The sequence below is a fragment of the Aegilops tauschii genome, chromosome 7 (genome assembly GCF_002575655.3).
Source record: "Aegilops tauschii subsp. strangulata cultivar AL8/78 chromosome 7, Aet v6.0, whole genome shotgun sequence".
Lineage (NCBI taxonomy): Eukaryota > Viridiplantae > Streptophyta > Magnoliopsida > Poales > Poaceae > Aegilops > Aegilops tauschii.
In genome coordinates, this window is record NC_053041.3 from 454,125,276 (window position 1) to 454,153,257 (window position 27,982).

A 27,982-nucleotide genomic window follows, 5' to 3' on the forward strand; every position below is an offset into this window, starting at 1 on the left:
CCCCACATGATATATCCTTTAGGTGGGATTTGATCGCCCCCTTCTTGTGTCATGGCAAAATCTTCTACCCCATTTGGATTTGATTTACCTAACACATGGACGAAAAGTGTTTAGCTGGATCTAACTACTAATGGGCCCTTTGCAGTCGAGTCTATGTACCGTGCAATCTCCACTCAAAGATTCCATCAAACAATAGAAAATAAATATGGATAAACTTAAGATTTTCATGTGGTATCTTCGAAGGGGAGTTTTGCTAACTAAAGACAACCTCGCTCGCCGCAACTGGCAAGAAAGCAAAAAAGTTTTGCTTTTATAGTCACAACGAGACAATCAAACACATCTTCTTCTCATGCAAGTTTGCGCGTTCTACGTGGTTAGTCATCCAAATAGCATCCACTTTGCATCCCTCCACAAGTGTTGCCTATATAGATGGTCACTGGCTTGACAAAATACCAAAAAAGTTTAGTACGGTAATAAGGATGGGAGCGTCTACCTTACTATGGTTGCTTTGGATATGTAGAAATGATATTCTACTTGATGAAACAATCTCTTCGTATACATATGTGGTCTATGCTACATCAAACAGAGTACTAACCACTGCTAAAGGCAGTGTGTATGCGGTTGGAGCGGGTGGCCATGGAGGTTTTTAGCCAACACGAGTGCGGCATAATCTCCGGATTGGTCCACAAACTTTTTCGACATAGGCATAGTTTCAATCTCATATGACTTTACTATTGCCAATATGTCATTCTTACTTTGTCATACTCTTTGTGTTGGTTTTGTTCATCTTTGTTATGTAGCGGAAAGGTGTTGCTCATCATGCTTGTATCTGCTTGATGATACATCTCGGGTTATTAGAGTGCAGTTTATCAAGAAAAAAGATTATAGTTAGGGTTTCTAAGACACTCTAACAACATGGAAACACAATGGGAAGATGTCACTACCATTTTGTTTAATTTTCCTCTACAACAACTAGAAAGGCTTCCCACTCACAACTCCGACTCCTCTTGTTGATCAAATTCCGAGTATGAACTTAATTGCTATAATATGCACATCGACACCCACATTAATGCATATAAATGTGATCAATTTGGTGGAATTATTGTTGCACAAATACATTTTGGCGTAATTTATATGGAGATACAAAGATTGAATTGAAAGGGGCATCTTTCATATATTTCACACTGCCAGCATTCACACACTGTGGAAGGAGAAAAGTTTTACTTGCTATATTTGTTCAAACTTAGGTAGAGAGAATGATAGTGTCTTCACATTAGGTAGTGTAGGTTTTGCTGGAAGATCTCATCAACCACAATGTTGTAGGCCTTTTCAGTACAATGAAAGCTATCCCAAAAAATATAGTCATAAGCGTTTGGACATGCAGGGTGGTATTGAATGAATATTGCCGCATTTAGCACATTGCTGCCACAACACCCCTCAGTTACCTCCTTGAAACCTACAAAATGGAAAGTTTCAAAATATTTAGTATTAAAATGTTATGATGATAACACATCCATATCACATATTCCTAAGCACAAAGATATGAACTATTGTGATTTCTTTAATACATCATATGGTCCACTATGCAAATTTTGTTACTTTAGTTCATATGAAGTTTAACCACACCACTGTAATGTATCCCCTACTGACATGTGCTAGGAAAAGTGTTTATATCACTGACCAACCATTGGACGAGAAAATTCACGACAGTTGGTCGGGAAAACCTATGTACATTGACAAAATGCCGGTCGGGAATGCATACATATTTGCTATCGAGCGGTCGATCAGGAATGCTTATATACCCATTGAAATTTTGGTTAGTAAATAACACCTACCAACCGCTTGTGGTTAAATGGGCTAATGCACTTAGAGTAAGAGACTTAAACGCCAAATTTTGGCCCAGTCAGCGAAGCTTACTACTCTTTCCCCACAACAGTAATACATCAAAATCCCTAATTCTCCACCATGAAGCCACCACTCACGCCACACTATTTTGCCCCAACACCATGAAGCTTAGGGCATCTCCAATGACAATCAACAAATGGATGCCCGATGAATGATATTTTTGTGCTCATCACACCCTTGTTTAAATCGGATAATCATAGAAAATCTAACAAAATCACTCTGATATCGCTAATGATGACTAATGAATGTGAGAGAATGTAAATCCTTTCTTTAATTTGTTTTCACGGGAAAAGAGGCCAAATATGGAGATAAAACATACTTTCAAACTAAATAAGAACATGGAGAAAGAAGGAAGGCAATTGGAGGCACAACAGTCAAGTCGAAGTGCAAGACGACATCTGGTACATGCTCGTACCAACAGTCGTATGACATGCCAACGCTTCCATAAGGTCCAACCCTCCAACTATTATAAAGGGGCCAACACCAGAATCATAATAGAGGAGCATCGAGAAGACCATTCGCGAACCGGAAGCCATATTCTAGCCCTTGGCGCCGCCATTTTCCATCTCATCTCTATAACCACCACCATCACCGCAGCAACTCTCCTCCAATTTAGCCATACTTGTAATCATGTGTCACATTCGACAACCATTATAAGACATAATATCAATAAAGCATTCATCTTTATGTCTTCTCCAATGATTTCTTCTTGCGATCCGATCACCATGTGTTGGTAATTCGATAAGGCAATTGGTTGAGGCATAGCCATGCAACCTTATGTATTTTTATGAGGGATCAATGGAATGACTTTGAATTAATGCCATGTATGTGTTAGAATTACTATGTAGTTGTCTCGTGTCTCTTTCTCGTTCTATGACCCTGCTGGTACCCGAGATCTTGGAGATCAATGAAGGAGGAGGTTAGGAGCAGGGAGGATGCGAAATGTTATTCTAAAAACCAGTGACAGAAAGGTTTAGTACTGTAGCGGAAATCCAATCCTTGGGGATACATGAATTATAGTGATTAAATACCCAATGCTTTTGTCTGAAATATATTCTTAACCACTAGAGCTTCTTAATAACCAAGGAAACCCCATGCGACGGTAAGGGCCTGCGGTTGCGAAACTGACTCTTGATGCAGGTCGTAGGACGGTCAGGATGTAATTTGGACACATCCCCAACTTCATCTTGTTGTACTTACACCGTAATGAGGATCAGGACAAATTAAGATCACGGTGGTTCCTAGGGGAAATATATGGTTGTAAGAATCAAGTCTCATACCCATGCCTGTTTAATTCTAAGTGCTTACACCCCTAAGGTTGTTAAGGTCTGTTTACAAAACTAGAATTTATTCTCTCGAAAATACTTGGTAGAGCCTATGTTGTAGTGCACATCCTCTCGCGGGGTTGATAATTCAGGGCCACTCCTCGGGTAAAGGAAGGGAAACCTTCGCTATCTAAAATGGATGTCAAAGGGCACATCGATGCCCCCAAATGTCCACAGACACATTTGTACGTGTCCGTAGACATACGATTGGACACATCTTGCCCTCATGTGCAACTCTTGTCGTTTGATAGCCTTCAGATCCACCTATGTAAACATGGTGAGGCTGAGCACTTGGTCTGCCGAGACGATGAACATTGTGGTGGGCTACAACGGATCCATTGCGTTGGCGATGAACGGTGGAACATGCAGGGGTGGTGGAGTTCGAGGTCATGAGGGCGACATCTGGTGCAGGAACAGTCTAGAAGATTGTGAAAATGCACGGGAGCGAGTGTTGTTTTGGGTGGGATTTGGGGTACCGATGTCGACATGGCTGACATATGCACTCCCATAAAGCTCCCCCAAGTTGGGGCCGGTCTGGCGTATTTTGGACGTTCGTACCAGTCCGACCCAAAATGAGGGTCCATGTTGGAGGCCCAAAAGTGTTGCGACCATCCAGTCCAGACATACATGGGAGATTTGATGTGTCGTGTTGGAGGTGCCCTTACAACTCTCCAGTCAACCTCTACGTCACACCATTATCCTCACACCCTGGTGCCACCCCACGAGCTCGAACCCTCCCCTCCACCTAGATTCTCCCTTCCCACCCTGTCACCAAGATCTGGTACCTTGTCGTCACCCTAGCATCAGTTAGCTCTCAGGGAAGACTAGGCTAAACTTGTACTAAAAGACCGTGTCAGCCTTGGCAGAGCTCTCCATGTGCCATCTTGCTTATCCATCGCCGCCTCCACACCATCCTGCCTCTTCAACAGTTCCGTATAGGCCACATGCCGGGAATTCATCTTCAAAATACCATCCACTTGACATGCAACTACACTCCAGCGAGTTTTCAGAGTCCCGACAATCTCCTATGCGGATGTCAAAATATGTGTGTTGTTTTTGTACCATTCACAATCTGAAGAGCCTAGGGTGAGTATGGGTTGAAGTATAGAGAAAATGAGATTAAAAACTCATAACTTAGTTATTCTCGCATTAGCTGAGTGTGTGTGATAGATTCGCTGGCTGTCGTGGTTTAGTTTTAGGAAAAATGCATGAAGCATTCAATTATTATCCTACACCACATGTAACTAAGATGCTCAAAGCTCCCTTGCATGGATCCATCATTGTAGATGATGTCTGCAGGCGCCACTAACCTCCTTGGAGGGCATCTTCATGGTGGTGGTCTCGTCGAGCTCCAAGGGAAACCTCAGGTTTGGCTTGCCACACTGGATAGTGGTGGCATGTGGCGTCGTTTACCTCCTTGGAGGCACTATTTTGGAGCTTCACCGATGGGATCTCAGAGGCGTGGAGGTGTTCGACCACCACGGGACTTGGTTGGAAGGTTCATTTGTTCCGAGGGATACCCTTGATCTTAGCCTTCCGGATCAGGCGATGGCGGCGTCTGGCTCTGCTCACCCTCATGGAGACATCATACTTGGAGCATGTGCTAGCTAAAGGGGTCCAGAGGTGGAGTGATACGTCTCCAACGTATCTATAATTTTTTATTGTTTCATGCAATTATATTATCAGTCTTGCATACTTTATATGCATTTTCATGCTATTTTATATCTTTTTTGGGAACTAACCTATTAACCTAGTGCCTAGTGCCAGTTGCCGTTTTTTGCGTGTTTTTGTTTTCCAGAAAATCAGTACCAAACGGAGTCCAAACGCTCAAAACTTTTTGATGATTTTTCTGGACATAAGAGACCCTAGAAGCTTTGGGAGGAGTCTAGATGACAAACGAGGAGACGACAAGACAACATGGCGTGCCCTGTTACCTTGTGAGCCCCACAAGGTTCTGTATGACCTAATTCTACTTCTATAATTTCTCAAATATTGGGAAACCCCCACGGAGCCACCGGAAACACTTTTTCTGCCACCGCAAGCTTCCGTTCTTCTGCGATCCCATCTGGAGGCCTTTTCCGATACACTGCCGGAGGGGGAATCGATCACGGAGTGCTTCTACATCATCCTTGCTGCCTTCCGATGATGTGTGAGTAGTTCACCACATACCTACGGGTCCATAGCTAGTATCTAGATGGCTTCTTCTCTCTCTTTGATCTTCAATACAATGTTCTCCTTGATCTTCTTGGAGTTCTATCCGATGTAATCTTCTTTTGCAGTGTGTTTGTTGGGATTCGATGAATTGTGAGTTTATGATCAGATTATTCATTGAAAGTAGTTCAGTCTTTTCTGAACTTTATTATGCATCATTATGATAGCTTTGTATTTCTCTCCGATCTATCCGTTTGGTTTGGCCAACCAGATTGATGTACCTTCAGTGGGAGAGGTGCTTTGTAGTGGGTTCAATCTTGCGGTGTCCTCACCCAATGACAAAAGGGGTAGCAAGGCATGTATTGTATTGTTGCTACTAAGGATAAAACGATGGGGTTTATTCATATTGATCGGGTTTACTTTGTCTACATCATGTCATCTTGATTAAAGCGTTACTCTGTTTGTCATGAACTTAATACCTTAGATGCATGCTGGATAGTGGTCGATTAGTGGAGTAAATGTAGTAGATGCAGGAAAGAGTCAGTCTACTTGTCACGAACGTGATGCCTATATGTATGATCATTGCCATGGATCGTCATAACTATGCACTTTTCTATCAATTGCCCAACAGTAATTTGTCTACCGACCGTATGCTATGTGTTCGAGAGAGACGCCTCTAGTGAAAACTATGGCCCCGGGGTCTCCTTTAATCATACTGTAAAATCCAAAAATACCTTGCTGCGATTTATTTAGTTTTATTTTATTTTGCAATTTATCTATCTACCTATACAAGATTTGATCCTTGCAAGTCACAAGTTCAAGGGGATTGACAACCCTCTTGCCTGCGTTGGGTGCAAGTATTTGCTTTTGTGTGTGCACGTGTTGTTCACGAGGCTTTGCATGATTCTCCTATTGGTTCGATAAACCTTGGTTCTCACCGAGGGAAATACTTATCTCTACTATACTGCATCACCTCTCCTCTTTGGGGAAAATCCCAACGGAGCTCACAAGTAGCAGGAAGAATTTCTGGCGCCGTTGCCGAGACATAATCAAAACCTATCAAGTACCTTCGCACAAACTACCATCTACTTGCTTTACTTTTTATTTGCCTCTCTTTTTCATCTCCCCCACTTCTCATAAAAACAAAAACACAAAAACATATTTTATTTTGTTGCTTTGCTCGTTTGCTTGCTTTGTCGCTACGTCTCAAGAAAACACCAAGTTGTGTAACTTTTCAGATGCTAATAATAATGATTTTATTAGTACTCCAATTGCTCCTCCAGCCGCTAGTGTGGAGTCTCATGATATTAATGCTGTTTTGCTAAATCTTGTTATGAAACAACAATTTTCTGGAAATCCTAATGAGGATGCTGCTTCCCATGTTAATACTTTCATTGAATTATGTGATATGCACAATAAAAAAGTGTGGATAATTATATTATTAAGTTAAAATTATTTCCTTTCTCGCTAAGAGATCGTGCTAAAACTTGGATTTTATCCTTTCCTCGAAATAGTATTGATTCTTGGGATAAGTGTAAGGATGCTTTTATTGCCAAGTATTTTCCTCCTGCTAAGATTATTTCTCTTAGAAATCAAATCATGAATTTTAGGCAACCTGAGCATGAACATGTTGCACAATCTTGGGAGAGAATGAAATTAGTGATTAGAAATTGTCCCACTCATGGTTTAAACTTATGGATGATTATACAAAAAAATTATGCGGGACTAAACTTTATTTCTAGAAATCTTCTAGACTCTGCTGCAAGTGTTACTTTTATGGAAATCAGATTAGGAGAATCTACGAAACTCCTTGATAATATTATGACAAATTACTCTCAGTGGCACACCAAAAGAGCTCCAACTGGTAAGAAGGTAAATTCAGTTGAAGAAGTCTCTACGTTGGGTGATAAAATGGATGCTCTTATGAAAATGCTTTCTAGTAAAAATGCTCATGTTGATCCTAATGGTGTGCCACTATCTACTTTGATTGATAAAAATAATGAGGCTATTTATGTGAATTTTGTCTCTAGAAATAATTTCAACAACAATGCTTATAGAGCCAATTTCAGTTCTAGACCGTATCCCGGAAATTCCTCTAATGATTATGGTAATTCCTATGGAAATTATTACAACAAAATAATAGGATACCTACTGATCATGAGAACAACATTAAAGAATTAATTAGTTCTCAAAAGATTTTCAATGCTATGGTAGAAGAAAAATTGAATAAAGTTGATGATATGTTTAGAAACATGGATAGAATTGCTCATGACGTGGAAACTCTTAAATTAAAATTTTGCCACCCAAGAATGATATTAATGAGTCTATTAAATCTATCTATGTCTCCATTAATGAAAGTAAATAGAGAACCGCTAGGTTGAGAGCTAAGCAAGAATTCCTAGAAAAAGCTATTCCACCCGGTTTTTATCGTAATCATGATGAAAATATTAAAATGATTGGTGTCTCACCTATTGAATCTTTGTTTAGTAATATAAAACTTGATGAAAAATGGACTGGAGATGAGTCAACTTTAGCTAGAAGGCATCCCAATTGTTCGGAGGGTGACGATCTTAATGATAAACATGATACAAGTGGGTTTGGAGAGGTCAAGACTTTAAATAGTGATGTGCCTACTACTTTGTATTACAAGGACTTTAATTATGATAATTGTTCTTTGGTTGAATGTATTTCCTTGTTGCAATCCATGATAAATTCACCTAATGCTTACTGACAAAATAAAACTTTCACTAAACATATTGTAGATGCTATGATAAAAGCTCATGAAGAAAAGCTAGAGTCGGAGGTTTCAATACCTAGAAATTGCATGATGAATGGGAACCTACTATTAAAGTAAAAATTAAAGATTATGAATGTAATGCTTTGCGTGATCTAGGTGCTAGCATCTCTACTATACCAAAATCTTTATGTGACGTGCTAGGTCTCACCGATATGGATGCATGTTCCCTTAATTTGCACTTGGTAGATTCAACTATTAAGAAACCATTGGGTAGAATAAAGAGGTGCTCATACTCGCTAATGAAATTATGTGCCCATGGATTTCATTGTGCTTGATATTGAATGCAACCCGTCATGTCCTATAATACTTGGTAGGCCTTTCGTATGAACCATAGGTGCTATTATTGATATGAAAGAAGGAAACATAAGATTCCAATTTCCATTAAAGAAAGGGATGGAACACTTCCTAAAAATAAAATTAAACCACAATATGAATCTGTTATGAGGGCTACCTATGGAATTAATATGAAAGATGACAATACTTGAAACAATGCCTTACACCTAGCTAGGGTGGTTGAAAGAACATGCGGTGCCCCCATGTTTGGTTTTGGTAATTGATGACAATCTCTATGGACTAATGGTTGCCTTGAGTTATATTTGAAGGATTTGTCCATAGGCATTTCTTGAAGTCCATGTGTTGGTTTCAAGGAGTTTATGTGGTGACCAAGGTGTTATTAAGGAATTATCCAAAGATTGGTCATGTGAGAGTTGAGCTTATTGCAAGAATGTCTTGAAGAAGAAGATTGTGTGATCATTCATGTTTACCTTCAAGACATCATCCAAATGAAGAGAGTTGGAAAGAGTCAAGGTTGATCAAGACTAAGTCAAGAGTGAATCAAGTTGATCAACACACAAAGCGCACAAGATGTACCGAGGGATCAAGCGATCCCATGGTGTGGTAAGCATTGTCAATTACGCTTTGTGTACTAACCCATGATCTTCGTGAGAGTTCTTTGTGGGGTTAGGTTGCGGTGTGCAAGTTCAAGTGAAGCATCATGAAAGAGATCAAATGCTTGAAGCTTGCCGTCCATTGTGGTGACAATGGACTTGTGAAGATGTTGCGGTGTGCAAGTTCAAGTGAAGCATCATGAAGAGATCAAATGCTTGAAGCTTGCCGTCAATTGTGGTGACAATGGACTTGAGAAGATGTGCGGAAGAGTGGCTCACCCATAGTGGAGTATGGGGGAGCAATCAACTAGTCTTCATCGAGCCAACGCAACCAAGAAAGGTGGTCCAACTTGAGGGAGTCAAGATCGTCATCATCTAGCTCAAGTGGACCATGTGCAAGGCAAAGGTTTGCCCTTGATAGGTTTTCTATTTTACCAGTCTCATGATGGTAGTTGGGAGACCGGGTTATAGGATCGATTGCCGTACTATCAAGGGGGGCTCTCGATGAGTAGCTTGATCGTATCATTCGTAGAGAGCTCAAACCATTGCATCCTTGCATCATCTTTCTTGGTTCTTGTTTGCTTCTCTTTGTGAGTTTTGGAGCTTTTGGTCATCTTGTTGACAAGCTCGAGTTCATCGAAAACGGAGTTCACTTGCATCTTCTATGATGTTTTCGATGTTGGAGGTTATGTCCGTTCTTCTCTGTTGGAGGTTTCACTCCTCCATTTGTTAGGCATACCTCCCCTGCCTCTTCGCTGTTTTGATGCTACTCGTCTTCCTCTACCCAACAAGCTTGAGTTTTCTCAATTCGGAGCTTATTTGCAGAAGTTATGGCAGTTTTGGTTTCCCGTGGAGTATACTTGTTTTCGTGGTAGTGGCTTTAGGATGGCGCCAGCGATAGTACCGCGGTACCCAGCGGTAGTATCGCTTAGGAGTCACAGGCGGCAGTACCGCTCCGCAGCGGTAGTACCGCCGGTGGGTCCTCAGCAGTAGTACCGCTGCGGTACCAGGCCCCTACCGCGTCGACTCGAGGGGTCATTTTTCGTGTTGGATTGTGCGGTACTCCGCAGCGACAGTAGACCGGCAGTGCCGCTCATGAGCAGTAGTACCGCCCTACCATCGCGGCAGTACCTCTCGAGTCTGTATCTCTCCTGCCCTCCTAACTCCACGGTAGTACCGCCCGGGGGAGCGGTAGTACCGCTGTTCTCAGCGGTAGTACCGCTGCCTTATGCGGTAGTACCGCCCTCTGCGGGGCTGTTTTGGGGGTAACGGTTGGATTGTTCCCCCCACTATAAAAGGGGGTCTTCTTCCCCAATGAACCTTATCCTTTGAGCTCGTGTTCTTCCCCCATTGTTGACCTTCTTCGAGCTTGCTAACTCTCAATCCCTCCATGGATTCTTGCTAGTTTTTGAGGGAAAAGAGAGAGGAGATCTAGATCCACATTTCCACCAATCACTTTCTCCTCTATGTGAGGGGAACCCCTTGGATCTAGATCTTGGAGTTCTTGGTGTTCTCCTTCCTGTTCTTCCTCTCTTTTTCCTCCCTAGCATTAGTTACTTCGGTGGGATTTGAGAGAGAAGGACTTGGGCACTCCGTGTGCCCTTGCCATTGCATTTGGTGCATCGGTTTGAGTTCTCCACGGTGATACGTGGAAGTTACAAGTTGAGAAGCTTATTACTCTTGGGTACTTGGTGCCCTTGATCTTGTTCCTCTTGGGTGCTTGGGCGCCCTAGACGGTTGGTGGTGTTCGGAGCTCAATCATTGTGGTGTAAAGCTCCGGGCAAGCGTCGGGGTCTCCAATTAGGTTGTGGAGATCGCCCCGAGCAATTTGACGGGTTCCGGTGACCGCCCCCAAGGGTTGCCAAAGTGTACGGGTTTGGTGACCGCCCCCAAGGGTTGCCATTTGTACGGGTACGGTGACCTCCCTCAAGGGTCCCTTAGTGGAATCACGGCATCTTGCATTGTGCGAGGGCGTGAGGAGATTACGGTGGCCCTAGTGGCTTCTTGGGGAGCATTGTGCCTCCACACCGCTCCAAACGGAGATTAGCATCCGCAAGGGTGTGAACTTCGGGATACATCGTCGTCTCCGTGTGCCTCGGTTATCTCTTACCCGAACCCTTTACTTATGCACTTTACTTTGTGATAGCCATATTGTTTCTTGTCATATATCTTGCTATCACTTAGTTGTTTATCTTGCTTAGCATAAGTTGTTGGTGCACATAGGTGAGCCTAGTTGTTGTAGGTTTTGTGCTTGTCAAATTAACCGCTAGGTTTATTCCGCATTTGTTCAAGCCTAAACCGTAATTATTTTAAAGCGCCTATTCACCCCCCCCCTCTAGGCGACATCCACGATCTTTCAGTCGTAAAACAATAGCGCTTGTTGGGAGGCAACCCAATAGTTATCTTATTTTTTTCATTTACTTTATGTTTTGGTGTGTTGACACAATTTTTGCTACTATTATGATTGTGTTTTTATGTTTCAATTAGTGTTTGTGCCAAGTAAAGCCTTTGGGATGATTTGGATAATAGTTGACTTGATTCTGTGAAAAATAGAAACTTTTGCTCTCAGTCCAGGAATTTCTAAAAATCACTAGAACATGCTTTTGATCTGAATTTTTTACACATGATTAATATACCAATTTCCTAAGTTTTCCTATTTTTTAAAAATAGAGTTACATAAGTATGGTATTGATTCAGATCATTACAGACTTTTCTGTTTTAGACAGACTCTATTTTTTTATTGCATTGTTCACTTGTTTTGATGATGCTATGGATTACATCCGGGGGGGGGGGGGTATACGTCATGTAGAAGTTATAATAAAGTAGGTATTATGCAATATTAAAATATGAATGGGTTCATATGGTTTGCTTATTATACTAACGGATCTCATGAGGTTTCGCTTGAGATTTGTGCGTTGAAGTTTTCAAGTTTTGGGTGAGATCACGAAGGATAAAGTTATAAGGAGCGGCAAGACCCTAAGCTTGGGGACGCCTAAGTCACCCCAAGGTAATTTTCATGGAAGACCCAAGCGTCTAAGCTTGGGGATGCCCCAGATGGCATCCCCCTTCCGTCTACAATCTATTAGTATGTTACTTGGAGCTACATTTTTATTCATCATATGATATGAGTTTTGCTTGGAGCGTCTTGTGCTATAGTATATATATTTTTAGTTTGCTACAATCATTTTTTTTGGACACACCTTTTGAGAGTGACACACATTTATACACGATTCGTTAGAATACTCTATGTGCTTCACTTATATCTTTTGAGCTAGACAGTTGCTCTAGTGCTTCACTTATATGTTTTAGAGCACGACAATTGTTATATTTTATAGAAATACTTGCACTCTCATGCTTCACTTAAATATTTTTTAGAGTTTAATAAATAGTAATGGCAATTTGCACGGGTTATAAGACTAGTCCATAAAGGATAGGTATTCAAGGGGGATATAATAAAAACTTTCATATAGATCACTGAATATGATATGTTTGATTTCCTGCAATAGTTTTGCGATATTAAGACGGTAATATGTGGGTGTACTAGTGGATGATTGTGGTTTAGTAAAAATATTTATGTTAAAGTTTGTGATTCCCGAAGCATGCAAATATAGCCTCTAGTTTTGCGATGAAGTTGGAGCATGATTTATTATTGAGTGTCTACCTTATGAGTGGCGGCCGGGGATGAACGATGTTCTTTTCCTCTCAATCTATCCCCCTAGGGGCATGCGAGTAGTACTCTTCTTTGAGGGCTAATAAACTTGCACAATAAGTATGTGAGCTCTTTATTACTAATGTGAGTCCATGGATTATACACACTCTTACCTTTCCGCAATTTGTTAGCTTCTTCGGTATCGTGCATTGCCCTTTCTCACCTCGAGAGTTGATGCAAAATTCGCAGGCGCATCCAAATCCCATGATATGATACGCTCTATCACACATAAGCCTCCTTATATCTTCCTCAAAACAGCCACCATACCTACCTATTATGACATTTCCATAGCCATTCCGAGATATATTGCCATGCAACTTCCACCGTTCCATTTTTCATGACATATATGTTCATTTTCATATCGCTTTGCATGACCATATAGCTGACATACTATTTGTGGCTCAGCCACCGTTCATCATTGTTATACATGTTACGCTAGATCATTGCACATCCTGGTACACTGTCAGAGACATTCATATAGAGTCATATTCTCAGTTTTATCGAGTTGTAAGTAAATAAAAGTGTGATGATCATAATTACTAGAGCATTGTCCTAGTGAGAAAAGGACGATGGAGACTATGATTCACCCACAAGTCGGGACGAGAATCCGAACGAAAAAAAAGAGGCCAAAAAGAGCCCAACAAAAAAAGAGAGAAAAGGTGAGAAGGGGCAGTGTTACTATCCTTTTCCACACTTGTGGTTCCCAGTAGCACCATGTTTTTCATATAGTGAGTCTCCCGAGCTGTCACTTTCATATACTAGTGGGAATTTAACGTTATAGAAATTGGCTTATATATTCTGATGATGGGCTTCCTCAAATGCCGAGGTCTTCATGAGCAAGCACGTTGGATGCACACCCACTTAGTTTCCATTGAGCTTTCATACGCTTATAGCTCTTAATGCATCCGTTGCATGCCAATCTCTACTCGCATTGATATCGATTGATGGGCATCTCCATAGCCCGTTGATTAACCGCTTCGATGCGAGACTTTCTTCCCTTTTTTGACTTCTCCTTATTGATCTCCATTACCGCATTCTATTCCATCTATAGTGCTATATCCATGGCTCACGCTCATGTATTGCGTGGGGTTGAAAATGGTGAAGCACGTTAAAAGTATGATCCAATTGCTTGGCTTGTCATCGGGGTAGTACATGATTAATATATTTATGCTAGGTAGACTAAGCATGATGGGCTATATGATTTTGTAGGGATGACATTCTTTAGCATTCTTTATTTTGAAGGGCATGATTGTTTGTTAGTATGCCCGAGTATTGATGTCTTTATATCAAATGATAGACTATTGCCTTGAATTACTCGTATCTTAATATTCATTTGCCATGATTAGATTATATGACCAAGATTATATGGCCCTTCATTTACCTACCTGAGGACGAGCAGGAGTTAAGCTTGGGGATGCTGATACGTCCCCAATGTATCTATAATTTTTGATTGTTTCATGCTATTATATTATCAACCCTGGATACTTTATGTGCATTTTATGTTATTTTATATCATTTTGGGAACTAACCTATTAATTGAGTGCCTAGTGCCAGTTGCTGTGTTCAGCTTGTTTTGGTTTCCAGAAAATCAGTACCAAATGGGATCCAAATGCTACGAAACTTTTTGATGATTTTTTATGGACATAAGATACCCTAGAAGCTTTGGGAGGAGTCCGGAGGACAAACGAGGAGACAGCAAGGCAACAGGGGGTGCCCAGGGGGCGCCCTATTACCTTCTGGGCCCCACGAGGCTCCGTTTAACCTAATTCCACTTCTATAAATTCTAAAAATATTGGGAAACCCCCAGGGAGCCACCCGAAACACTTTTTCTGTCGCCGTAAGCTTCTGCTCTTTCGTGATCCCATATGGAGGCCTTTTCCGGTACTCTCTCGGAGGGCGAATCAATCACGAAGTGCTTCTACATCATCCTTGCAGCCTTCCGATGATGCGTGAGTAGTTCACCACAGAATGGTCCATAGCTAGTATCTAAGATCGCTTCTTCTCTCTCTTTGATCTTCAATACAATGTTCTCCTTGATCTTCTTGGAGTTCTATCCGATGCAATCTTCTTTTGTGGTGTGTTCGTTGGGATCCGATGAATTGTGGGTTTATGATCAGATTATTCATTGAGTAATTGAGTCTTTTTTGAACTTTATTCTTCATGATTAGGATAGCTTTGTATTTCTCTCCGATCTATCCGTTTGGTTTACCAAACTAGATAGATTTATCTTCAGTGGGAGAGGTGCTTTGTAGTGGGTTCAATCTTGCGGTGTCCTCACCCAGTGACAGAAGAGGTAGTGAGGCACGTATTGTATTGTTGCTACTAAGGATAAAGCAACGGGGTTTATTCATATTGATTGGGGTTAGTTTGTCTACATCATGTCATCTCCCTTAAAGCTTTACTTTGTTTGTCATGAACTTAATACCATAGATGCATGCTGGATACCGATTGATTGGTGGAGTAATAGTAGTAGATGCAGGCAGGAGTTGGTCTACTTGTCACGGACGTGATGCCTATATCTATGATCATTGCCATGAATACGTCATAGCTATGCGCTTTTCTATCAATTGCCCAACAATAATTTGTCTAGCCACCGTATGCTATGTGTTCGAGAGAGAAGCTCTAGTGAAAACTATGGCATAGGGTTTACTTTAATCATATTATAAAATCCAAAACTACCTTGCTGCAATTTATTTACTTTTATTTTATTTTGCAATTAATATATCTACCTTTACAAGATTTGATCCTTGCAGGTAACGAGTTCAAGCGGATTGACAACCCTCTTGCCCGTGTTGGGTGCAAGTATTTGCTTTTGTGTGTGCAGGTGCTGTTCACGAAGCTTTGCATGATTCTCCTATTGGTTCGATAAACCTTGACTCTCACTGAGCGAAATTCTTATCTCTACTGTAATGCATCTCCTCTCCTCTTCGGGGAAAATCCCAACACAGCTCACAAGTAGCATGGAGCGACGCTTTTACTACTGCGTATACGACGATGGGTCTCGGTGACAGATGTGTCTTGATGGAAGAGTGTAGGCCAATGGCAAACTTTGGTGTCATGGTGGCATCGACGGTAGTTGGGCCTGATAAGGTCAATGTGTTGATCCCTCCTAAAGTTGGGATGACAAAAGATAGTGGCGGCGGATTCTAGGGCGTGCGCATGTGGTGCGCTGCTAGACCGTTTGGTGCTCTCGGCTCACCATGGGGAGCTTGCCAAGGTCACTGGATTAGATGGTGTGTGTGTGTGTGTTGGTGCGAGGTCAGGACACATCATCAAGCTTGTATGTGTAGCGACAGAGGTCACGAGGAAGGTGGCTTTGGGTTGATACATGCATTTGTTTTGTTTGGCTCTGCTGAATAATATAGTATAGATGGTTGTGTGCATCCTTGGATGTGGAGGCCAGGGGTTTCAAACTCCTTTTCAAAAAAAGAAAAGAAAAAAACTAAGATGCTCAATAGCTCCCTAGAAACAGATAATTACTTGTAGCATATAATTGTACTTCATAGTTGTATTCTTCCTTGTAATTATTGTATGTTAGTATAATATTGCTATGCCATCACTACCATCAAAGAGTGCAACTTGTATATCTAGAGTACAATTTGTTAGATAAGGTTGGGGTTTAGCCAATAAGCTAGCACTGGTAGTAAAATTGCTCATGCATGTGCATTGACTGACGATAGTAGTCCTAGTGACAATTATGTCAATATTAGGGAAATGTTGACCTACTCTTAAGCATCAAACTATTTTCTGGGAAGGCACCAAGCAAGTAAAAAACTAAAACTCTGTTACAAATTGTAATTCTATTAAACCATGCAAGCTACCAATTGTACATGTTCTGAGACAAACTTTAGATGAAGGAAATAACAAAGGGGTATATGTTCTAATTCTTGGCAAGTAATGAAGTGTTGCAACTTTTGTTCATTGAATTAATGGTTCATCATCCATGAATGAGGGTATTTATATATTGTTGCTTTACATGACTCAAGAGTTGAACCCAAGGAAGAATAATATGCCAAAGAAGATGCTAACCAAGGGGTATATGTTCATTGATTTTTTTGTAAAGCTCGTTGCAAAAGCTCCTCTACCCACCTAGATGAAAGCATCGTAATCTTCTCATCCTGACCTATATTTTTTTTGTTTCCATGTTTTTGAAATAATCATTTGTCAAATTGGTATGTATGTTCTTATATATGCATGTACATGTCCTAAAACTCATGTTGCTAAGGAAAGAATTCTCTTGATCAACAAAGAAACTATTGTGGGCAGGGAGCCCCTAGGTCCGGGGTTTTATGAGGTTCTTGTCAATGTTGTAATCATAAGGGACGCCATGCAGCCTTATCAATATGATGGTTTATGATATTTCAGTGATGTTGTCACAAAGTCCATTGCATGGCCATCTAGCAAAGTAATCACCAACCCTATTTGTTTTCACCACTTAGCTTGTACTATTTGTTGTCCGATGTTGTTTAGTTTATTAATCTACTATAATAGTTGATCCACATTAAGTCTAATTCTCTGAACATACGGCCTTCCATCTCACAAGTGTGCCATGCCAGCATCCACTAACACTAGTTTACGGCCCCATGCAGATCACATCCATACTCTTTGTTCACACATAGTGCAAGTATGCAATATTTCTACGTTAAAAACAACAGCTCTTGATTTAGATCACTTCCTTCATTTATAATACATTTCAAGTTAATCCTCAAGTTCCTGCCGCAACACGCGGGGAAATCGCCTAGTTTCCCAAATGAAGCCCTACAAGCCCGCATTGTCTTAGTCATCCTGGCACTAAGGTATTTCTATCAATTAGCTATGGAATTTTGTCTATGCGTACCAAACCCACTAAGGCATGGTATCATGATTATCTTGTTAACAAGTACGAGAAAGCTAGGGGTTTCCAAAGCTTAAATAGTATCTAAGTGGCTACTAAATGCACTCATAAAATTAACCTCCTTACTTAAAAACTGTCATGGTGTATGTTTGCTGATGAATCTGATCCAATATGATGCTTGTCAAAGGAGAATCTCCACCACCTCCACCTTGCACTAGATTTGTAGACAATGCGACATGATTATGTGTAATTATCAGAAAAATGTGACATGATTATGTGCATTGTGCTTTGTTGTGATCTTGTTATCATTCTAAATTAGTTTGGTTTGGTTGATAAACATATACTATAGTTGTTCTTTTACCAGGTGTTTGACTTGCTTTGTGTTGTGAATAGCAAAAGAGACCATTCTTGATCTTTTCTAGTGTATTTGTTCATCTTCCATCCTCCCTCTTTTGTACTGTTGTACTAGATGGGATTGAGGGCTCTAGTGCAACTATAACTCCTAAAATGAAATAGGAAGATATATTCAATAGTGTCTTCATCATGCATAAACTGGAACAAGATTGAATGTGACGTGTATTATGATCTGCGAGCATGAGGAGCTACCCATCGTTTTTTGTATCAAATGGATGGTTCGTGTAATGGAGAAAATTATATCTCATTGGACATGCACCTTTTGACTATCATTTTGTAAACCTGATGTATGTGGTGAACATGTGGAGAACAGATGAACAATATGTGTGAGAGTTAATGTATGCCATTATCATTCGGTTGTGGTTTAATATTTTGGGGGATATGCATATTGATATTTTGAATCCATACTCTTTGGCATAAAATTTCATGGTTGCTTGGTCAGTGTGACCATTGTCAAATATCTAGATGTAAATTTAATGTTATATTTGCCTGTGAAGGTTAATGTTGGTTGGCAAAGACATCGCTGTCACACAGTCACCCAGGAAAATCTCACAACTAGACCAATAGAAGGTTGGTTGGCCAAGGTTATGTTGTTGGATTGTCGATCGACAAATGGTTGAAACTAATGTCCATCGCCAAAAATATATTGGTCGGGAAACCTGTTACACCAATGAAAAATTGCCGGTCAGTAAAGAAATGTCGGTTGGGAAAGACCTTTCCCGACTTTACTTTCACTGGCAGTATGGGTCGGTCGGCAGAACCCTTCACCTACCGACTTATTCTATGTGAGGTGAATGTCGAGGATCCAGTGTTGTGGTAGTGTTTTTGAGTTTACAAAATTTAAGAGGTTAATGTGTCGTTGTCTTTCTACTAATATGGTTCTAAGACATCAATACTCTAAAATAGTAACAACTGAGGAAATAGTGTACACTCACCATAAAAATCATGTTGTTGAATGAGCTCAAGAAGATTGTAGTATATATCAAGATAAGCAAACCTTGAATCATGAACATTTCGTTCTGCATTTAATCGTTCAATTTCCTTTTCTATCCCAGAATTGAATAATTCTGCTGCTTGATTCTGAAGTGTGTCACATTCTCTTGATCCATGTTTTCTTTGGGATGGACAACATCCAATTGGCGGAATGCCAAAGAATCCAATCCTATTTGCACCAATATCATTTAATTTCTATATAGAAGAGAATGTCAGACTGATTTCCTCTTAAATATAGGTGACCTGGTAGAATTTAAATCAATGGAAAATATAGGAATAATGAAAATGCAAGTAGGCACGTGTAAATCATTTATGAAACCCTTATAAGGTAATAATTATAAAACATTCCTATATATGCTGAAACAATTTCTCAGAGAATTCAATGTTATACAAAAAGTCAACAATCTAGTAAATTCACAAACACATAAATTATATATACTAGATGACACCCCGCACGTTGCATCGGATTTTTGTAGAAACTAAAAGCTCTAAGCAACATGAAGTAAATGACCGTGTGATATGCATTCAATCCTTTAGGGTAGATGTGTTAGAAACATTGATTAGCAAACAGACATATTATTTACTTGGAATGTACCTTGAAGTACCATACTATTTTTTGTTTCCAGGTCCAAATAACCGTGACATTCCTAAATAAAAACTACCTAAGTTCATCATGTGTGCCCTCACTTTCCAGTTGAAAGGGAGTTATAAAAAAATCACATTGTGGTGCGGAAGATGGGAAGTGGGTACAGACTGGAGGAGGCATGCATGCAATTAGTTACTAAAGCTAATAGGGAAGGACAACATCCAATTGGCGGAATGCCGAAGAATCCAATCCTCTTTGCACCAATATCATTTAATTTCGATATAGAAGAGAATGTTAGACTTACCCCCCCCCCCCTTAAATACATGTGACCTGGTTGAATGTAAATCAATGGAAACTGTAGGAATAATGAAAATGCTAGTAGGTGAGTGTAAATCATTTATGAAACCCCGATAAGGAAATAATTATAAAACATTTCTATATATACTGAAACAATTGCTTAGAGAATTCAATGTTATACAAAAAGTCAACAATCTAGTAAATTCACAAACACATAAATTATGTATACCAGATGACACCCTACACGTTGGATTGGATATTTGTAGAAACTAAAATATCTAAGCAACATGAAGTAAACGACTGTGTGACATGCATTCAATCCTTCGACGTAGATGTTTAGAAACTTTGATTGGCAAATAAACAATAGTATTTAGTTGGAATGTTTAAGTACCATACTATTTTTTTATTTCCAGGTAGAGCAAACAACTGGGACACTCCTAAATACAAATTATCTAAATTCACCATATGTGCCCTCACTTACCAGTTGAAAGGGAGTTAGAGAAAAAACCACATTGTGGTGCAGGAGATGGGAAGTATGGACTGGAGGAGGCATGCATGCAATTAACTACTAAAGCTAATAAGGGTGATGTGGTAATTGTGATGAGGTGCAATAGCTGCATGTGCTCAAAAACAAGTTAGCGAGGGCTATGTATTTAGATATAGAATATTTGTGATGGAACTGAAGGGAAACTTTACATGTACTATAAAAGTAATGGTTCATAGGAGTCTGGTGGAAATATGCATAACTTTAAAACCCTCAATAACATTTTTTTATGGAGAAAGAGAGAGTCAACTGAGTTTATGTCAAACAAATATAACCTCAAGATTTAATAACCCTTACCATGGTAAAATTTACTGCGGAAGAGATAAGAAAATTCACGTAGGAAGGAAGATCATATTGATGGCGCCTCAACGGAATTGAAAAATAATTATTTGCAATGTCATTTGCTCCCATGGCAGTAAAGTAAATGCCTTCAGAGATAACACGTGTCGCTTCTTCCTCTCCGACTAAGGTTATTAGCTTCTCCTTATATTCAAGAAATAAGTCAAGTTGCCCAGTACTTGAAGTAGCAGTCTGAAGCATGAGAGAATAGTATTTCCAAATTATGATAACAAGATTAATTTCTAGTTAAATTGAAAATAAATATAACAAAAACTATATTTTGAGGTGCATGTGTTATGATTTTTTTACTGCGGGTATCGAAGTTAAGGGGTCATATCCACTGCCTCCAGAGGCAAATGCGACACCAGTAAGTAGGTCACTTAGTTCAAGATCATCTCCATTGTACGGTGGTAAGAACTCTTTGACTCCTAATTTAGAAGCTGTTTAATCAAGAAAAATAATAATTAGGGATGTTTTTACATGATCTAATACCGTAATATTTGTGTATAGATAAATTTCCAGTATATTAGAGAGTTTAAATTCATAAATAGTTCTTCTAAAAAGTAACCCTTTTAGGGGCATAAAACTTGCATACATAGGTAGGTACATCTTTGGATATTGTGAAAATTAATTTCAGTCGACATCATAAGCATTAAGAATAATTCTGAAGGAAATCATTATATATTCGTGTGGTTTCAACAGAAACTTCAAACGATAAATTATTTTTGATGAGTACGATTTTATTTTGCAGGTGGACGAGTATGATTTATGAAGAAGAAAACTGCATATTTTTCATTAGAACTTTTAATGTCACACACATGCATACTTAGACGATACCCCACACAATGGTACGGAATCCTATTAAAAATGCATAAATAAGCTCTAGAAAAATAAAAGGAATGTATAATTATTTTACATGGCTTAGTTCCCCTAAAAAATGACATGCATGAGGTAATGAGGTGGCATGTTTTGTATGAACAAATTAATGCAAAAGATGACTATATCATGACTTGGCGATGTGGAATTGTTGCATGGAGAGAAAAATTAGATAATCAATTACAAATATTTAAGAATAGATGATTATGTGTGCACATGTTCTTTTAGAACTAAAGTTGTTTACCATGAATGAGCTGAGTATTGCATCCTCTGAAATGGCAAAAAAAAAAACAAGGACAAGAATAAAGCGAGAGGGAGAGAGAGCGGGTACTCCCAAATCTCCGATAGCGAAGTTTTAGTGGACGGATGCATCGGATGGCTTTATTTCAAATGATTCCGAATTATATTTTTCAAGTTTCAAAAAAATAAAAAAAATAAATCTGTGAAAACTTATGCATCTTCGCGATGGATCTGTAAAATTTCGTTCAAAAATGTTATAATTTGCAAGCTACAAAAAAACCCGGCACAATAGTAAAAATGGCCCATATTCATGTAAGTATTTTTTTTGTCTACACTACATATGGAAGTATATTTTTATGAAAATTCCCCTGAACGTGTTATATATGTATTTGTGCATGTACAAAAAAGTTTTGGTTTTTTGTAATGTAGAACTATTTTTTTGAAGTCCTCCAATGCACCCATCTACTGTTTGCACTTTTGGCAAATCTGCCACCTATGTAGGTGGCTTTGTTGAAACACATGTTTTCCTCACATGGCAAGTCTCTGTTGCGGCTTTCTGCTCGAAATCAAAATGAATACAAAATAAACATATTCAAATGGTATGAAAGAGGGAAAAAAGGTTGCTTCCCATGCTTAATTCCAGAATTTTTTTGTTAAAACAAATCAGGGTGGACACAACTGTAGGACCAATGATGAAATGTTTTTTACACTTTAATGGTTTAACCAGTAACTACGAGTATTCTTTTTATGCATATTTGGGGTGAACTAAATTATGTTTCTTAGCTATTAAATTGAATAATTACTGTGGGTTTATTTTTTATACAAACATGTGTAAGGAGTTCAAGAATATATTTTTCCTGATCAACAAATTTTTTTTGCAAGTATTCCTGCCTATAAAAAAAGTGGAAACTCAAACTACCTCTTCGAGTGAAGATATTTCCCTGATTTTTAATGGAAGTGTGATCTTAACTAGCATAGTTTGACGCACCATAGTTGGTAAGGTAGTAAAAATTGTTTCTTGCCAACATGACGAGACTATTAGACATCTATTTTTGAGTGTAAGTTTGCTCTGCAGTGTGGGTCATAGTTCAAGTGGCTTCAAACCTTTGCCCCTCACGTAGTGCGTGTAATATGCTCGACGACTAGTAGTAGGGTATTGGCAAACAAATTTCTGCACATAATTGTGAGGGTGGCAATCTTATGTTGGGCACTATGTCTTACTAGGGATGGTGTGTTTTTTTTTAACAAGAAAGGTGTTTAATTTCCTATCTAGGTTAATCATTTCATGTACATGATGACTCTTTACTTCTATCTTGTAGAGGACGGAGGACAGAGACCTTTTGATGACGGCTTCTACCCGGTTAGAGCATATGACCAGGCGTGTTTTCTTCTCATCATAGATGGTGATGTAATCTTTGGATAGGATTTACGCCATCTTAGGCTACCTTTTTTTTGCTATACAATGGAACTTTGTGGTTATGTTGAACACATTGATTGTGTGCATCATGTTATGCAGAGGCTGGGCATTCGTTTAGTGTAGTTGTATCATTTTGATATATCGATCAAATGAAATGATTCTTAATAAAAAAGAATGACGGAATATTTTACGTGCAATTTAATGTTTTTCTATCGTAACACTAAACTAGGTTTAGTTGGTACTTGCATGCAAGGGAGTTCATATCATTGAACAAGGTGCCTCAGTTTAATTGGGAAATGAGCAAGTTGCATTTAGGTCCTATTTTTCCTCCATAATAATGCATGGGCATTCAAGTATATCATCTATATATTTTTACTTAAACAAATACATGCACTGCACATATATTATGTTGTAACAATAGGAGGAAATGTCGAATGAAATTTCTGGTTGACTTGATTTTCCATAGTATCACCTCAACATATCACCCATGCATTGAGTGGGTTTCCGTTGTAATGCATTGACACTTACCTAGTATGAAATAAACACTTTTATGATTATGTACCATGCATTAATGAAATTTCTACGAAGATGTCGACTGACAGGGGTTAGATGAAATTTTGACGGAGCATCATACAACAAGCCCATTAAATGGTGCTCACTGTAGGAGTTAATTAGGATGTGACATAAGAACCGCCGACTTCGGAGTTCCTCCATCAAGTTGCTTTTGTTTAAATTTCTTTGCAATTTTTAATTTATAACTCTGGTACACAAGTGTGACTGCTACCTTTTCATCTCATGTCTATGCTAACATTTTTGAAATCAGTAAAATTTGCAGGGGTTACTTTGAGGCGGCAGTTAAGCCAACGAATTTAAAACACACTCGTCAATTAGGGTGCAGTCGTGTTAGCATGTGTAAAGTGTACATATCCCACATTGCTCGATCCCACTCAAACTCTGTTATAAAAATTTCAACAAGGTAGATGATTAAACTGTTGCGGTAGGTATATTGTTCTGTATACCTCAAAATTATGTAAGAAGCCAGGTTTCCGACCTTTCTCTTTTCCTTTCGTAATTGTCGGGCTCCAACCTGGAATGTTTATTCGCCAATGTAGAGAGGAAACCATAGTTTTTGAAAGGTGGCAAAAGATATGCCATATTCATTAATTAAGAAGAGAATTAAACAGACTGAACACCCGAAGGTGAAAAAAGAAAAGAAAAATAAGCCTACTTTCCTGGCAATATAAAACCCAAGTGTTTCGTCTATGCGGCTACCCACAATACAGACTACTTGAGGGTATGTGAGAAAATGATCTAAGTGAGTGAGTGCTTGTTGTTCAAGACTCTTACGTTATACTCGTTTCATACGTCCCAACTTACGCATGACAACAGAAGCCACCGCTTTACGCCTAGATAGGTCTAGGTAGATGAGATAATCCCAGATATTGTCGAAATCATTCCAAGAGGATGTACCAAAAAGGTGTAGACCAAGCCAAACCTTAACCATGTTCCAAATCCTGGTGAAGTAGCGGCACTGGAAGGTCAAATGCGCCGCCGTCTCCGGGTCACAGCTGCAAAGGAGGCAAAGGCCGCAGTAGGCCCATCCACACTTGGCGAGTTGGTCCGCTGTCCAAACCTGGTTTTGGGTGATGAGCTACGCAAGAATCTTGCACTTCGAAGGCTCCCAATTTTCCAGGAAACCATAGTGACTTTGTGCAGTCCAGGAATATGGTAGATTTTACATAGGGGTCCACAAGAAATGCACTTAATTTTCTCCCTCAAATAATGCAGCTTAATTAATGCAACTGCTTGGTCAAGGTTCAACGTCGATCATCCGGCGAGGGAGGGAGGGAGAGTACTCTACGAAGGTACGGAGAGCTAGCTCGATGATGAGCAAGACTGGTGCCCAAGAAAGAGTTTTTTTTTTCGTCCATCTTGCATTTGGTGGTCCATCTACAGAATAATTAAGATGGTACGTCCGTCCGTGGACTAAACGGCGATGCTAGACGTGCATTAGGATTTAGCTGTTGCGATTTGTTTAAACTTTCACCTTCCGTTCATGTGAGCAGGACTTGAGTGGATAATTTTTTTTATCACGTACGGCATTTTGTGGGGGCGTGGCGTTCATGGAAATTTACCAGAGTCATGCTATGTTTCTTATTTCCGGCAAAAAAAAGATTTTGTTTTTATTTTATTTTTAACACAGTATAATTATAGATGCTCATATACAAGCATAACGCCGGAAAGTTCGGAGTAAATACAGAAAAATGCCAGTGTCAATTTCAAATTTAGTGCTTGAACTCTGGTGGATTGGTTCGACCATAAGGATCCAACCATCTCTGAGCTACGCTCAATTTTCTGGCGAGGATACCTAGAAGCAAGGTTAAGACGGAGCTAAGGCTGAAGAAAATTGTGTAGCGGTAGTAGCGACTGTGATTCATTTGAGTTGGAGAAGACAACCTGCAAGAAAAAAAAAAAGAGTTGGAGAAGACGTGCATGGATTCGAAGTAACAACAACGCAAAGAGCAAGGGAAGGGACGGAGGGGCCAGCAAGAACGTCGGAACAAATGAGGAGAGAATGCGTCATGCGAGACGACGCCAAATTCTGGTTGGCTAATCGGGCTGTTCAAACTCTACTCCTATGTCAAGTTCCCGTACCTCTTTTCCCCAAAATGGAAAGTTCCATGACTTCTTTGTGCTGGCCTCGGTGCTGGACGTTCTTGTCAAGGATGCTTTTAGAGGCAGCAAGCAAACATCACCTTCAAGCGCCACCTCAATCCCTGTGAAATTAGCTTTGTGGGAAGCTTTGAAAACGGACCTTGCACACTAAATATATTACCGGTATGGTGCTAGAGGCCTCGGGCTTCTTCTCGGCCAAATCCATGTACACTAATTTTTTACTGATCCTTCCATTCGACATGGTAAAACCCTATGATAGACTATCAATAATCCTGCACCTGCGCAACTCTTTTACATGCGATTTACCTAACCTTCCTCTTAATTCTCTCCTACCTGTTTGGATACTAATCGGGCTTGAAACCCAAAACTGTAGAATTGCTTGGAGGGTGTTTGTAGCATTTGCTTGGCCATTTTTTATTGGGGAACTCGGCCATGAGGATCTCAATTTCTTAAAAAAAGAATAGAGCTGTCCGGTTAACGAAAAACCGAGCAGAAATTGTTACAACATGCACACAAAGAGGGCACCGCGACCGACACGGCGTCCACAAGACCTATACACACCACCGAGGAAAAGACACCATCGAGGTTGTTTGCATTGTGTCATCACCTCTCCTCGAACAAGCGACTCGAACTTTGCCGTGGACGACCCGTCAAGACCCCTCCGAACAAACGAGGCATGAGGACCCTGCCGGCCAAAGCCAAACGCGGGCGGCGACGTCGGGGACCAGGAAGCTTCGACTTTGATGACCACTTTGGACATGTCGTAATAATCTTATGGTTGAAACAGTTATTTCGAATCAGGCGGCTAGCTACTTATTTACACAATCTGTTTTCTTTCAATCGTGGTTTTGTTGGAAAAGATAAGGATTGGACGCTGGCAAGGACGGTGCTGGACAAAATCAGAGCCGTCCACGACGAGAATAGACAACTTGTTATGCCCGTCACCTTTCTGTTTTTAGTTACTCTCTACACTATTGCTCCTTTCTTGAGTCGTGTCTTGTAATATATTTATTTACTATTCTGGTCAGTGTATAAACTTTTTAATGATACTGGTTTACGAGTGATGAATAGTTTAAAAGTTTTCTCTGAAAAAAACCCAGCCTTGCATTGTTGCGGCATGGCCGAAACAAAACATTCATCTCGGTCAATGATTTTATATAAATATTGTCTTGTAGCAGGGCACAGAGCGTAGTCATAGTTATGTCCGTACGTACCTAGCATGTCCCCAGGAACCCTGCCATTGGAGAACCTCCCGGTGGCCTTCCCGCCGGGGAAGTCCTGCCCGTACGGCGGGAAGTTGGCCCTCGCCTCCGTCAGCCGGTTGTTGTTGTTACCGGGATCGACGATCGAGTCGCCGAACATGAAGACGGCCGAGATCTTGCTCTTACCCGTGCCTACTGCTCCATCGGCGCACGAGAGATGCGCCATCACCACCACCAGCATGCTGCTCACGAGCAGCAGCGCATGGTCAGGCATTGTACTTGCGTGCGTATGTCTGTATACAATGTATTAGCGGTATGTGTTCCCGGGTCCTGGCACAGGCGCGATGGATCGCACAGCACGGGAGCATTTTTATAGCGAGGTATGGAGCCGATCGGAATACATGCGCGCGCGCACCGATGATGGATGCATACGGTTTGGTTGCTCATCGCGTGCATTGAATAGTAATGTTCTCTGTCGTAGTACTCCTACCAGACGGGCCGATTTAATGTATGATGGCGAAAAGTTATACTACTACGAGGCCACCTCCATGATATGCTCTACACTGTAGTGCAAGCTGATCGGTAGCTTATCGCGATCTCATCCGTGGAAAGGGACCCGCTGGCTACCAAACCTACCGACCGATCGAATATAGCGGTGCGAACCGACCCATGGAGAACCAGTCGGTCAGCCATCGACCCATACAGCGGCGGCTTGGGCTACAGGCGCAAGAGCTCCGTCGCCTGACAGCGTTATCCTCTTCTCATCCTGTAGACTGTAGTATAGGAATGG

General features: G+C 40.3%; 1 protein-coding gene across 9 annotated transcripts; it reads right to left on the bottom strand.

Annotated features, from left to right (window-relative positions):
- Nucleotides 1-1,066: 1,066 nt before the first annotated feature.
- Nucleotides 1,067-27,590, bottom strand: LOC109748988 (GDSL esterase/lipase At3g43550). 9 transcript variants are annotated; one of them, XM_045230641.1, is made up of 6 exons: nucleotides 27,205-27,337; nucleotides 25,683-25,771; nucleotides 21,091-21,221; nucleotides 20,740-20,973; nucleotides 18,958-19,210; nucleotides 1,067-1,456 (listed from the first exon to the last, which is right to left on the bottom strand). In XM_045230641.1, the coding sequence occupies exons 2-6, from the start codon at nucleotides 25,750-25,752 to the stop codon at nucleotides 1,269-1,271; spliced, it is 876 nt and encodes a 291-aa protein (XP_045086576.1). In that variant the 5' UTR covers nucleotides 25,753-25,771; nucleotides 27,205-27,337; the 3' UTR covers nucleotides 1,067-1,268. The 9 variants fall into 9 exon arrangements, with proteins under 9 accessions (XP_045086576.1, XP_073360633.1, XP_045086574.1 ...); XM_073504532.1 differs by lacking the exon at nucleotides 27,205-27,337 and adding an exon at nucleotides 25,970-26,089; XM_040394060.3 differs by lacking the exon at nucleotides 25,683-25,771 and adding an exon at nucleotides 17,735-17,822 and having other exon boundaries at nucleotides 1,301-1,456; nucleotides 27,205-27,590.
- Nucleotides 27,591-27,982: the final 392 nt, after the last annotated feature.